Source organism: Daktulosphaira vitifoliae, unplaced genomic scaffold (assembly GCF_025091365.1).
Source record: "Daktulosphaira vitifoliae isolate Bord-2020 unplaced genomic scaffold, ASM2509136v1 Scaffold_5, whole genome shotgun sequence".
Taxonomy (NCBI): domain Eukaryota; kingdom Metazoa; phylum Arthropoda; class Insecta; order Hemiptera; family Phylloxeridae; genus Daktulosphaira; species Daktulosphaira vitifoliae.
Genome location: NW_026099576.1, coordinates 5,208,924 through 5,224,542, shown reverse-complemented (window position 1 = coordinate 5,224,542; position 15,619 = coordinate 5,208,924). Strand labels below are relative to the sequence as shown.

Below are 15,619 nucleotides of genomic sequence, written 5' to 3'. Positions count from 1 at the left end.
AATATAATTAGCATGTATTAAATTGCGAATTAAAAAATTTAAGAATTATTATATACTAAAATTATTTTTAAACAATTAAATAAAATAAATAATTATTTTGTATGATTTTAATAATAGTTTCAGTTGATATATTCAACTTTTTGTTTTTTACATTCAAATAGTCAAAATCATGTTAGTTATAATTATGTATTATGTATGTGAACTTGAAATCAATAATGTACAATGTTCATAATATAATTTTGGTTAATTAATTATTTTTCGAAATTTGAAGAAAATTCTAATTCAAATATAAACCCCAAATGGACTGTACTTATAATAATCACGAAAAAAAAATTTACATTATTTTCCTCTATTTATCTATATATTTTTATTTTTGTTTTATAAAATATGCTATAAAATTTTAATTATAAAATAAATTATATACAAAATATTTTACCTCCTGGAAAGAAGTTTATTGTTTCTGGCATTCCATGATTTTCAACCGGAAATTCTAATTCTTCATTACTGATTGCTATAGTTACAAATTGTTATCAAATATAATTAGCAAGTATTAATTGCAAATTGCAAAATTTTAAAATTATTATATACTAAAATGATTTTTAAGCAATTAAATAAAATAAATAATTATTTTGTACGATTTTAATAATAGTTTCAGTTGATATTTTCGTTTTTTTATTTTTTATATTCAATATAAAATTATTAAAGAGACCATCAACGATCAAATATAATTTTTTTAACTCAATTTTTAAAAATGTTTCCGAATGTTTAACAAGCCGAAACATCTATCAAATTGACGCTTTTTAAGAATACTTTTTCTTGTAAAATAGAAATACATTCCGACGTTATTTTCTTTGAGTTGTATGATTTTATAATGCATTATTTTTACAAAAAATTTAACAAATTTTACCAAATCTACATATCGTCATCTAAGAATCATTATGAACAATCACAAAAAATTGAATAATATAATATATCAGGACATAAATTCGATTTTTAGAAATTAACGATTTACCTTGAACCACTTAATTAATCGAAAATTATTTTATAAGAAATGAACATAAATATCTATTTATGATTAATAAATTGAAAAACATGTACATAAATAAAACCAAAAACAAAAGAAAACATTATTTTTATTTTTCGATTAATTAAGTGATTCTTGATAAATTATTCTCTCTGAATCTATACAATAGCTTACTTTGTTTAGTATCATCCTTAGATTCATTTTGTATTAGTGCAGTCATCTCATCGGTAAATCCATAATTTGTATTATTATCTAAAAGTATCAATAGAAAGGAATCATTATTATTAAAATGAAATCATATACAAATATCTAAATTTAAAATTATATTAATTTAACACTAAAAAATATTAATAATATTTCACTCAATATGCAAAAATTCGGAATAATAATACCATTATCATCGCTAAATACATACGGATAACACATAGTGAAACACATAGTATTTGTACTAAATATAATATTTTAATTGAAATATAATTTTAATTTTAAATAATATTAATTACATTATTACATTTTTATTATAATTATACAAATACTTTTCTTTAGATATTTTTGATTTACAGTTTATTATTCAGATTAATTAATTTATTAAAATAAATCATTATAGAATAACGAAATAAACCTATAATTACCAAAAACAAATAAATAGTATAAAACTCCTTAAACTATTTTATACTGGTGAAATATAGTGTCAAATAAAATTAAACGTATATTAAAAATATTATTAATTTAAAAACTATAAAATAATAAACTCAAAACCTCAAAAAATTCTGAAAAGTTGTGGATATGTATTTCGGAAACAATGTTACCATTATCAACCTTATCACCTAGTGACGTCATAACTAAGTAATATTATCACATTTTGCCAGTTAACACAATTTTAATAATGAACTTTTCAATGGGCCAAGATCACAATTATTTAATTTTTTTTTTTGATTTTAAACATTTCTATTAAACCTAATATTAATTTCTTTGTAATTATTTACGTTTATAATTAGTTTTATGGTGTTAATAAAGTGATTATGTGTCAATAAATGGTCAGCGACCGTAGATTTATCAACTTTTTGACTTAATAAGTTTCTTAAGTGTTCTTTACACATGACCCCTATATTTCTTTTGTTTGTCCTACGTAACATTTATTTCAACCTTCAAATTGTATTTTATAAATGCCTGATTTCCCCCATTCTTCTACCTTATCTTTAGGATTACTTAATAAATCTCTTATATTATTACTGCTAGATGTTACTAAAGTAATACCAAAATTCTTAAATATTTTAGCTAGTCCATTTGAAATGGACACAAAATTATCATGTTTCTTAACTACGTCATCCATTTACATGTAGAAGATTGGTTGTCAGGACAATTTTTATTTTCATAGTAAAGTATATTATATAAGCTTTAATTTCAGATTAAGTATAACTGTCAGTATTCCCAAAAGATTTTTAAAAATTAAGTTGAAAAACAAATGACTTTTGTAAAAAAGTTGCTATTTTGAATTTCTTGCTATTAGCTGGTAAAGTGTCAGATTTTCAAAAAAAATATCTCAAATAAAAGGGATATACTTAAACTTTTAACATAAAAAAAATCATTATGATTCAATAATTCTTCAAAATTTATGGCAGTTTTAAGAACAAAAATGAAAAAATGCCGAAATTTCCAGATTTTAAAAACCATAATTTTTTTGATTTTTTCTATCATTTATGGGGAATGAGAGAAAAAATTTCAATATTTGAGGGTGATATATTCAACTAGATACAATTTGTGGTCTTTTGGCATATCGTTTAGAAAAATCGAAATTTAAAAAACTTTCTTAATTCAGTTCAAAATGTATAATTTTTTCAAAAATATTGAACAAACCAGAATTTAATTGATTTGGTACAACAATACAATGGGCTGATAAATCGTATTTGAAACCAAGGTCAATAAATTTGTCAAACATGATACGCTTAATTTTTTCATGTAACTTTTTATTGAAATATTCAAAGAAAACAAGTTCATTAGTTATAGTTTTATATTCTATAGTCAATTCTTGCCACATCTCATACAAATTATAAGGATTATATTTACAATGTGTGCTCCGTTTATTAATTATAAACAGCTTATTTTTTAAAAAAGTATTTATAGTTTTTAATATTTCTTCAGTAATCATAGAATAATCATTTAAANGCTTATCTTCTAAAAAAGTAGCTATAGTTTTTAAGGATTCTTGTGTAACTATTGAATGATGATTTAAGTGAATGTAATTCTTTAAATCTTCATGGTTATTTTGTAAATCAGAAAGTAAACGAATGAATAAAAAATCATGTGTTTTACTTATGTCCCAGGAATTAGTATGTAATATGTCTAAAGCATTTAATGCTCCTTGCATTATTTTAAGCAATGAATATAATTTATTTATTAATTTCAATAACTTTTTAGTACAATCATAAGCATAAGTTTCGAGATTTTGTAGGTCGTATACTGCTTTACAGTAACAATTAAAATGTGAAAACATATAATAAAATGTCTTCAAATCTTTAACGTACGAACAACCAAGTACCAGTGTAGCAGCTCGTACTTTATTATTGCAATTAAATGAGTCAATACAACTTTCATAGATTGTTTCTAAAGTGAAAACATTGCAATAAAAAAAAACTTTTTTCACGTCTTTCAAATTTTTCCACTTATCATTAGCTAAAAGATTGGTTAACACTTCGGCATTTTTTTTACTATTGGTAACTGCTTCAGTAAACTCGAGAATACAAATTAAAAATAAACTGAAACAAAGAAATCGTATTGGCGACATTTTTCTTATTAAATTGTAAAATAATTATTATACTGAACACTTTGAGAACATACTGAAATGAAAAATCAAACATCTTACCTCACACTATTTTAAGTTAAATATAAAATTTTATTATATGCATATGTATATTATTCATTTTACTTATTAGATCATCGCAGGATATATAATTATATTATCATAAAATTTATTATATTCATGGTAATGATGTTATAATAGTATAATTTTGAAAGTTTCTTCGATTTATTTCAATACAGAAGTCAAATTTTAATATTAAAATAGTTTTGAAGTTTAATTTACATTTTATAAAATAGTATTTAATAATTTACTTTAAAGATGTTATTTTATTTTGTAAAATAAGTATCCTATGTATTGTAATTTTCTATTTCAGATGTATATTCCGATTGATGAATAATTATATTTAATATATATAGAGTATCCTGAAGTAATATAGTGCGTTTTTTTGACATCGCATATGCGTTTTAGTGAATGGTAGTTTTTAATTTATATTTATATATATTTTTTTTAACTAAAGAAACTATTAACTCTAATTGGAATCAAAAAGATGTTTTTCTAAACAAATTTTTCGCATTGTTTTAAAATCTGAAATTAGACTTTTTCTATCACTTCTAAGTATTGATATTATTACTAATTATCATGAAATAAGTACAACATAAAAAATGAATAAATAAAAACATAAAAAAAAGTTTTTTTAAAATTATTACTGATTTGTAATATTCTAAAAATACAAATAATAAAGATAATGAGCTTATGGATCATAGTATGAAACTTGAGGAAAAGCTAATAGATAAGAGAATAAGAATTGAGATATCGGTATTTAAAAACTAATTTGGATTTATGAACCCATTATTTTGTGTGAGGCAACTAATAGAAAAGTTTAAGGAAAGAAGAAAAAGATGTGTTATAGATTGTAAATAGATTTAGAGAAAGCGTATAATAGAATACTGAGAGAGGTTTTAAAGTGGTCTTTAATGATACGAAGATTCCCGAAAAGGTAAATTAATATAATAGATGATATTAAATATCATCTATATCATAAATTTTATGATAGCACTTGTACAAAGGTAAAAATCGTAGAAGGAGTAACAGAAGGTTTTAGGGTAAGAGTAGGAATGCGTACACCAAGATTCTGTTTTAATTAAGTGAGTTATAATAAAAAAAAACCATTATAGTGTGGATGTGTCATAATTGGATCCAGTATAGATTTAATGTGACAGTGATTAAAATCACTATCATAAAAAACGCTTGGATGCAAATCTGTAGATACTGTTTAATTTATAAAAATTGGTGGATTATTCCTAAAGAACTAATCTCCTATTCCCTTATTTGTATCCTGATTACAACTTTTATGATTTATAAGTGTAATAAATGAATAAATAATTATTATATCAATTAAATATAGTATGAAATTGATAATTAATAATTTATTATTGTAATTTTTACGAAGAAATTATAAAAAATTATAAAGCAGTGTCGTACGTCGGTAGTACCCCGATATAGACACAAAATGTAGCACACAAATTAACTTATGTTTTTTACGACGAGTTCGTCGTTTTTAGATCTTTTTGAGTTCTTTCGTTGGATACACTGATCAGCCCCAAACCCTCCAATTAGTTAACGACTAAAGGGGTAGAGTTTAGACCCGTCACCACGGTTTAGCTCAAAAATAGTAGACTGAAAGGTGACTTTTCGATAGCCACCAACACAACTACCTTTTCACTATACCTGCTAAAAGACAGTTAAGTCTAAAAACTAGCTAGCACGCACACTAATTATTAAGATCGATTAAAGGATCAGCAATCCAACCTCGACTCTTGCCGCACACACACAAAATTTTAACAGCACGGTGAATATAAAGTATTTACGCTCAAGTTTAAGTTTTTAAATAGTTATTTTATTTACGAAACGTAATAAACACAAAATGTCAAAATGTAGTATAAAAATGTAACACTAAATAAATTAAGTCGTAAAAAATAGAAAGTTACTCACACCAAACGTCCTGACCCTTAACTTGACGTTTCTTCGTCAAAACGTCAATCCCCTATACTTTTCATGTTTCCATTTATATATTCTTTTCCCACCATTATTAATTTGCTTTCCCTGTACTTTCTCTTCATATAAACATTATTATATTGCTTAAGAATTTAAAAATTGCTTACAACTGTGGTAAAACTTATATTATACTAATATTGACGATATTTAATACTTCCTCAGCTATTTACTTCTTCTTCCTTGCCTTAATCCCAACTACTTGTCCACACCTTAATCCACACAAGTTGTCCGGATGGTATCAAACACTTTATTCCTTAGGCCTTCTCCAGCCGGCTGTCGACCTGACACAACGTCATTAGTCACTTCTTACGACTGACGGGGTGCCGTGGAAGTATTCTTATCCCCTATCCACAGAAAAAAAATTAAGTCGACTCAATAGTTCCTCAGCTATTTACTACCGTAGTTATTAATTTGATAACAATTGTATACAAAAGTTGAAGGTCTTGATGCGATACATAAAAAAAAAATTGTGTGTTATTTATAAATAAATTTACTGGACTGCATGGTATTTTCATTCGAGACCAAAATATACTTTTCTAAACTCATTTTTGAGCCGATTTCAAATTTGAAATTAAAGTTTCACATATCGCCTGAATAATAACAAAATTCTTCTAATTAATATAACAAATATTTATGTTTGATTAATAAGTTACATATTCAATAAATATGCTTTAATTAGAAACTAGGCTCCACCTAGCTGGGACTCCACCCTAGACCCGGGGCCCTACGAGCCTTACACGCTTTCGTCGCGTATGCCTCTTCGGGCCGTCATCATAAGTAGGACACTGATTCCGGTAGGGCTACGTTGGGCACGATAAGTGTTTTGCATAAAAAATATTACATCAGAATCAGTGTAACAAAACCCGACCCAGCACAGTTGGATCGTTGCACAGTGGGGACGTGGCATAGTTGGGTCAAGTATAATGATATCTGACAGTGATTAAAATCATTATCATAACGCTTCGATGCAAATCTGTAGATAATGTTTAATTCTAAGAAATTGATGGATAATTTCAAAAGCAACATCATTTATTTCCTAAATTATATTCAGATTAGTAATTCTTAGATTCAAAAATATAATATAAAGTTTTATATTTTATAATTGTTATATTGTATTGTTTTCAAATTATTATTGATATTGATTTTTAATATGTTAAAAGTAGTAATTTTTAACCTACTTTTTTTCGTCCTTTAAAGTGAAAGTTTATAATAAAAAAAAAAATGAATTTATTACAATAACTCTTAGCTCAACTTGCAAGTTTGAAATTGACATTATTAAATAGAAAAAAATGAAATTGTTAAGATTAATATGCAGTCAGGAAATTTTATAATTACTATTTACAGTAAATTTATCAGAAAAGCTCTATTTTTTTTTGTATTTTTATCGTAATATATCACTTAAATATAAATCATTGTAATAATTTCTAATTAACTTTTGGTGTGTAAAAATATTCTACAATGGAAATATTCAGAACTTAATTAATTTTAATGATCTACTTTAACTAAAATAATCAATAAAAAAAAAGTTGTTAAAAAAATCTACTCAATTGAGCGAATTAAAATTTTAAAAATAATTGTAAAAATTCATCGTTAAATTCAAAAGAAACTAAAAATAATTTTTTTTTTCAATTTATAATTTATATAGCAACATGTTACAAAAAAAATCGGAATACTATAGACTGTTAGTAGCTCACACGAATAAAGTTAAAAAATTAATAAATTAGTTAGTAAAATTATTTACTTTTGAATTTGAATACTTTTATGATATCAAATCTAATTCGACAATAAATACTTTTAAAATATTAGATATTAATGATTTTAATTGTTTGTATGGAAAAAGCTGGTTAAGTTACTTTTTATTTGAATAAAGAATTTATTTCAATTTTAAAGGGTAATATCTTCAACTAAATACGAATTGTAATCATTTGACGTATCGTTGAAAAAAGTAGGTCAAGTGAGGGTTGGCAAAATAAATCGTAGCCACAAAAAAAAAACCACATAGTAAAATAGTATTAACATGAATAAGAAATTTCTTCTCACGAGGGGAGACAATAGTGATGGGATCCTTGACATTTATTGAAGTTATTAAATCTTAATGAGATAAAAATCAAATCATTTGAAAAATTATTTCTAACTCAATAAAAATGCACTATATTGTTTGCTACAGGCGGATTCGAACCTCGTACCATAAGCGTAAAAGACACAAGTGTTATCGATAAGGCAACTGTTCGTTGCTTTCGTCGCATGATAATATTAGCAATTTAAGCTAATTCAAATTTAAAAATTACGTTTTCGACTTAAAAAAAGTAAAAGAAATTTAATAAGTTTAATTTCTTATGTCTTATGAACTTTAGTCTGTGTCAATTAAATTATATAATATTCATCAAAGTCAGTTTATTTCTCCTGTAAGATATTTTAAAATAAAATGAAATGCTGACACGGCCCGCGTCGCTTCGTTATACACGATGTCCCGCGACTCGTGCCACCTTTATCAGCCGTCGCCCTACTATGAATATTTGACTGACCAACACCGCGTGTTATACGCTACGGTGCAAAGTCCAGCAAATGCCGCACGGCCGACGACGACCCGCCGCAAATGGTGCGAGAGTCTTCCTCCCGTTGTGAAAGCGACAACGTCGACCAACCGAACCGCACCCGCGCACCGTCACCTACAACGCTGCTAACCATTTTGCCGTCCAAGGATCACGCCGGACATCGCGTCGTCGACGCCAGCGAAAGTGCCGCGATATTATGCGAAGATTATTATTACTGTGTTTATCTTTTCGGTTTGTTTTATTTTTGTTAAAATAATCTGTTGTCGCTCATTTAATAAACGGCCCACGGGTCTCTACCCTCAAAACCAGAGTCGACCACATTTTTGCGACGTAAGTCGTGTCAGTGTATAATGTAAATGTTTGTAGGCTTTACTTCTATTTTCACCTTAAGAAATCTGTCATTTAGGTGGTACAAGTTAAGTTCATTGTCTTTCCACTTTCCTCGTAATATCACTGCCACTCCGTTTCTTCTACTTTTCTTATTTCTACTATGAATGATTCTAAAATCTTCAGATATGAAATTACCATTTCCTGACCATCTTGTTTCACTTATACCAAATATGTCTAACTTGGCTTTCTTCATTTTATCTTTTACTTCTTCCAGCCCCGCCATTTTAATCATTGTCTTTGCATTATATATCTATATTCTAAAATAGTCCTGTTTAGTCTTTCCACAAGGTTTTCGTTGAATAACGGCCTAAATAACCTTAGATCTATTTCTGTTGGATCTTGGTGTTCGACTTCCATGATCAGTACGTCTCTCTTCATTTTCTTGTACATCATTTAATTAGTAACAGTTTCTCGGTTAGAAATATCATAAAGATCTTTAATGCAGTAGATTCCCTGTAGTCTTCTACATTCTCAAGGTCGATGGTAGATCTTTGAAAGTAATTTCTCATCTACAAAACAAGTGATAGCCCTACTATAACTAGTAACTAGTAGTTATTCATCCGCCCTTTTGGCCGTTGGTTTACAGAGTTTACTACTGATTCCAAAAGTTGGTTAGATCACTGGAATCGTCTACCTGAGATATTCCACCAGTAAATCTCAGGCTCTGGGTTCACCATACTTATAGTATATGGAAGTCATAATCTCCCAAGAGGCAAATCCCAAAAATTTTGAGTTAAATATTTGTAATATTGTTTAGCTTTAAATCAATAATATTTTTAATACAGATTTAATTTTAAATAATATTAGCCACAAGTGATCAATTTTAATTATTTAATATATCTCTTTTATCCAACATACTTTCTTTAAACTAAAATACCATGCAATAAGGAAACTATAGAAATAGAGTCACCGGTTGTCATTTATTATATGCTAATGTCATTATCTTTGGTATTTTTTAGTTTTTATATATTTATTGATTTTATATATTTATCAATTATTTATACCACATAAAATTATTTTCCTGTTTACGAGACACTGAATAATTTCTACAATTTTTGAGGATAAAATGATTAAATAAATAAAACATACAGAAATAAAAATTTAATTTAATTTTTAACTTGATAAATATAAATAAGAAAAAATAAAACATTTCTCATTAATATTTTTATTAANCTTAGATTTAAGATACTCTCTAGAATTTCTAATATATGTGGTTATCAAAATAATTGTCTATTCTCGTTATTTATTGAATGTACGGTTAATCGTCATCCCCAGATGACCCATTCCTGCTTCAATAATAGCGATTTAAACATGCTTAAGGTAAAATGGCATTCTAGTGCGGTGCACAACTAGCCATCCTACAGTCTAGCTGCCTTATACAAACACTTAGATTATTTTTGTTAATAGCCCCATTTACCTTTTCTTTGTTTATCTATAAACTTATATTTTTTTTTTAATAATATTTCCTTTTTTATTCTTCCTCTTCATCTTTCTAAAGCTCTTAAACATTTATATTGTGCTAAGCACTTGGTTGGTCTTGGTTCAAACATATTTTTGAGCCTAAATTTAATTTTTTTGTACATAGCATGTTATAAATTAAAAATTAAATATTTTACCTTGTTGAAAAATGTCTATTTTTGGCGTCCTAATGTTTTCTGACGGAACTGATTCTTCATTAGTGCTCACTATCATTACAAAACGATGAATATTCAAAATAATGTTAATTTAAATTATTTATGAGGACTAAACAATTATACAATATTTATTAAATTTTTTTTATATGAAAACTTGAAATAGCACAGATTTTTCATATTTTTAATATATTTTACTCTGTTAATTGAATATGATATTTTACCTTGATTTAAAAAGTCGATTAATACTGGCGTCTTAGGATTTTTAGACGGAACTTCTAATGCTTTATAAAAATAATCAAAATGATAATGTTAATTAAAACTGTTTATGAGAACTAAACAATTATACAATTATGTATTGTTTAAATGTGTAAATTGGCAATATGTGTCAATCTATTAGTATATAACATAACTAAATGGTTATATTATTAAGAAATAACTATAATAGTGTTATATAAAATAGTATTTCTCGTTCAGCATTTGTTTTGTCGGGTTTAAATATACAAAATGATCAGTAAGTAAGAAAACAGGTCAATTGTTACAAACAATGAGCACGATAAAAACCCATTTACTTGCTTACTGAACACTATATAAATATAAAAACCCTGAAATATGTTGCACTTATTAATAAGCCCATATAATTTTTTATTTGTTTATCAATCAATTTTTATTATTTTTTTTAATTACATTAATAATTTTTTATGTGTTACTATGTTAAGCACCTGATTGGTCGAATTGGATTTTTTTGAGTTTAATTTAAATTTTTTTAGTACACAGCACATTATTGATATCATGTTGTTATATGAAGAATGGTGATATTAATTGTGATTTTTAAGTTCTAATAGAACCGTTATTGAATTTCCATTTTATATCAAACCCAAATCAAACCTTAACTCTATATATTCTGACTAATTATTAAAAATAGTTATTACTATATTGTGGACTCANGTTTTTTTTTTTTTGTGTCTGTTACAACTTTTTCTCAGCTCTCGCCGAACCGATTTTTTTCAACGATACGTCATAAGATCACAAATCGTATCTAGTCGAAGAAATTACCCTCAAAAATTGAAAAAAATTCCCTCGTTCCCCGTAAATGGGGGAAACCTCCAAAAAAATTACAAATTTAAAAATCGCTAATTTTTGAAATTTTTTCAATTTTTTTTACTTAAAATTGCTATAACTTTTTTAAAAATAACCAAATCAATATAATTCTTTTTTTTATAGATGCATGATGCCTTTACCTATCATTTGGTATATTTTTTTTTTATATCTGACCCTTTACCTGCCTACAGGAGGCGATTTAAAATGACAACTTTTTCATAAAAAATTTACTTTTTCAACTTAAATTTTGAACGTGTTCCGGAAAGTCTGACACTTTTATATATATCTTAAATTAAAGCTAATGTAATTTACTTTATTATGAAAAAAAAAAAATTTCGGACTTTATTTTATCATCATGGTGAAAATGGCTACCGAATGCTATTATTGTGGGAAATTTCTCGATTTTATATTTTATATTTTTAACTTTATAATGCTATAACTTATTGAAAAATGTATGGATCAACACAATTTTTTTATGAGAAATAATATTTTTTAATAATCCCTTTTTCATTCGACATACTTTATCTTAATCATGATATTAATAAGAAACTAGCAGATCATGTAGCTTTTGGAATAATACACCAATTTTTTTAAAATTAAACACAATCTAAAGATTTGCATCGAAGCGTTTATTTTTGATAGTGATTTTAATCACTGTCAGATATCATTATACTTGATCCAACTATACCATGGCATAATTGTGCCGCGATCCCCCTGTGCTGGGTTTTTTTTTTTATTATCATAGTTACACATAATTCTTGAATTATTAACTATGTAATACTATTTAAGTTCATCCCGATTGCCTGATAAGGGTGTCAACTTTGTTATTTTAAATGAGAACACATATTTTGAATTTAATAAAATGTTTGAGTTAATATACATGTATAATACACAAGGGATTACAAATACAGGTAGCTAATTGTTTTTTTATGACATCGATATTAGAAGGTACACACCATTGTTATTATTAATGGTAGTATGGCACATTGTTGTGAATATATAAATACACTAACTGACAATACGGAAAGGATATCTATTGATAGTCATAATTAATAATAAATAATCATTGACTGAGACAACAATGTCATAAAAACCAATAAGCTACCTGTATTTGTAGTCCCTTGTGTATTATACATGTATATTAACTCAAAAATTTGAAACTGTAAATGCTTATATCTAATAAAGTTATACTAAAAGTTCAAATGTCATTTTCTATTAAATAAAAAATTCAAACATTTTATTAAATTCAAAATATGTGTTCTCCTCTAAAATAACAAAGTTGACACCCTTATCAGGCAATCGGGATGAACTTAAATAGTATTACATAGTTAATAATTCAAGAATAATGTGTAACTAAGATAATCAAAAAAAAAAAATGTTTAAATTATTATTATTCTGTAAATAATTGAGTGGGTTATAATAAAAAAATCATTCTGTATAACGGTTACCCGTTTGTACATACAAATTCGTTATAAATTTTAATCGATAATAATAGTTGAACATTTTTCTGCGCACCCCTCTCGCATATAACTTAATATTATATCGACTCGAAAAGTAATAATAAAAACAAGTTATCTAATATTAAAAATTTCATTTTGACTATACCCATTTAATAGTACAAAATAACATTAATATCAATAAGATACTTTTTACAAAAATTGTTCTTAAAATCTATTCTACAAAATAGCCATCCAGGATTTTTTTTTACATTTTATTTATATTTTAAAAATAAATAATATTTTTAAAAAATGTAAATATATAAATTATATCTCATAATTTAGGTCTATAATTATTATAGACCTAACATATAACTATAATTTTAAAAGAATCGGTAAAAATATTAACTAGATCAAAAGTTATTTAAGTTGTAAGTGAATGCTGAGCCTCCCTGTATGTTNAGTTATTTAAGTTGTAAGTGAATGCTGAGCTTCCCTGTATGTTCACAGAGTGTCTCAGAACTAATTTATAATTCCTTTAACAGATTGTAGGAGTAATTACGGAAAGTCAAAAATGGTGAAGATAGATAATCAATTATAAAAAAAATTATTAAATTCATTTTTATGATAAAAGTTAACTAAAAAATGCTAGTTAAATTCTTAACAAGTCACACTATATAAAGGCTTACTCAAAATGGTGTCCTCATTAGATTCAGTTTGCATAAGTGCAGTAATCTCATCAGTAATTATATAATTTGATGAATTATCTACATATAAAAAAAGAAATTAAACATTATTATTTAAAATAAAATTTCATACAATTACTATTAATTTGATTTTTTTGATTTCAAACTTCTTTTTCAAGTATTTTAATTTATCAAATAAAAATTATAGAGCAACCAAATAACCAAAATACCCAAATAATAAAATTTATATTACAAAATCTTTAAATAGTCCTACATTAATGGAAAAACATAAAATATTATAAAAAAAATACATAATAGAATGTTCAAAATTTGATGTATAGTAGGAAAGTTTGTACATAATAACACTTAAATATGAACTTCTTTAAATTTTTATTAGAAAAAGTAAATATATTCTAATATAAGTTAATTTTTTTTAATTTTAATGTTTTTAAAAGGGCTACACTTTTGAAATAAAAATTATGTATATATACTTTTTATTAAAAAAAAACTATACTTAATGATTTAAAAATAAGTCAAATTTAAAATAATTCTTCTAATCAGTTAAAAAAGCTTAATATATAAAAAAAATCGATTATACCAGAATTTAATTGTTCTGGTATTGGTACAACAATCTTTTGGACTGTTGAATCATATTTGAAACCGAGGTTGATAAATTTTTCAACCATTATTTGCTTAATTATATCATGTAACTTTTTACTTAAATATTCATAGTAATGAAGTTTGTCGCCATTTTTAGTTAAAATATTGTATTCTTCATTCCATTTTTGCGACATCTCGCTCAAATTATAAGGAATATAATTACAATGTCTACTTTTATATTCAATTATAGACTGCTTTTCATTTAAAAGAGTAATTATAAGTGCAAATAGTTTGTTTGTGATCAATGCGTCATCAATTAAAAGAGTATTTTTTAAAACTTCATGATTTTCTTGTAAAAATGAAAGCAAACCAAGGAATAATAAATCATGTCCTTTATTTTCTTTCCATGGTTTAGTGTGCATTATGTCTAATGCTTTTAACGTTCCTTTCATTATTTTAAGTAACAAATTTATTTTATTCATTATTATCAATAGCTTTTTAATGCAAGCGTCACCTAAAGTTTTATACTTTTGTTCGGTGTACAGTTTTTTACAATTAATAATAAAATAGTAAAATATAAAATAAAAAGCTTTCAAATCTTTAACATACGAACACCCAAGTACAAGAGTAGCAGCTCGTACTTTATTATTGCAATTATATAAGTCAATTTTACTTTCATAGATTGTTTCTAAGGAGAAAAATTTGGTATAAAAATCAACATTTTTCACGTCTTTCAAATTTTTCCATTCTTCATTGGCGAAAAAATTAATTAACACTTCCGCATTTTTTTTACAATTATTAACTGCTTCAGAAAACAGGAGAATACAAATTAAAAATAAATTGAAACAAAGAAAACGTAACGGTGACATCCTTTTTATTACACTGTAAAATAATAATTTAACTAAATGTTTTAATAACACATTAAATTGAAAAATCGAACGTTTTAACAAATAAAATGCTAAGTTAAATATATGATTAGANAACAAAGAAAACGTAACGGTGACATCCTTTTTATTACACTGTAAAATAATAATTTAACTAAATGTTTTAATAACACATTAAATCGAACGTTTTAACAAATAAAATGCTAAGTTAAATATATGATTAGATCATGTTATTAATTTTACCCATAAGATCATCGCAGTATATCATCTATTAATAGATGATTTATTACATTCATTGTAATGAGATTATATAGTATAATTTGTAAATTTCTTTGATATCGGTCAATACAGAAGTCAAATTTTAATATTTACATACTTTTGTACTTTATGTTTCATAATATAAAAAAACATTTATTAATTTACAAAGAGGATTTTATTTTATTCTATAAAATAAGTC

General features: G+C 25.4%; 1 protein-coding gene across 6 annotated transcripts in view; it reads right to left on the bottom strand.

The window, feature by feature from the left end:
- The window catches only part of LOC126908461 (uncharacterized), a 47,197-nt gene extending 32,032 nt beyond the window's left edge, over positions 1–15,165 (bottom strand). For 4 of the 6 annotated variants that reach the window (XM_050690544.1, XM_050690545.1, XM_050690548.1 and 1 more), the window contains exons 1-2: positions 14,277–15,165; positions 1,199–1,276 (exon numbers count right to left, since the gene is read on the bottom strand). In XM_050690544.1, the coding sequence (XP_050546501.1) occupies positions 1,199–1,276; positions 14,277–15,147 (949 nt within the window). In that variant the 5' untranslated portion in view covers positions 15,148–15,165. Of the gene's footprint in view, positions 1–1,198; positions 1,277–2,881; positions 3,186–14,276 lie in introns of those variants that run through there. The other 2 variants (XM_050690555.1, XM_050690547.1) reach the window with 2 other exon arrangements.
- Between the last annotated feature and the right edge of the window lie 454 nt (positions 15,166–15,619).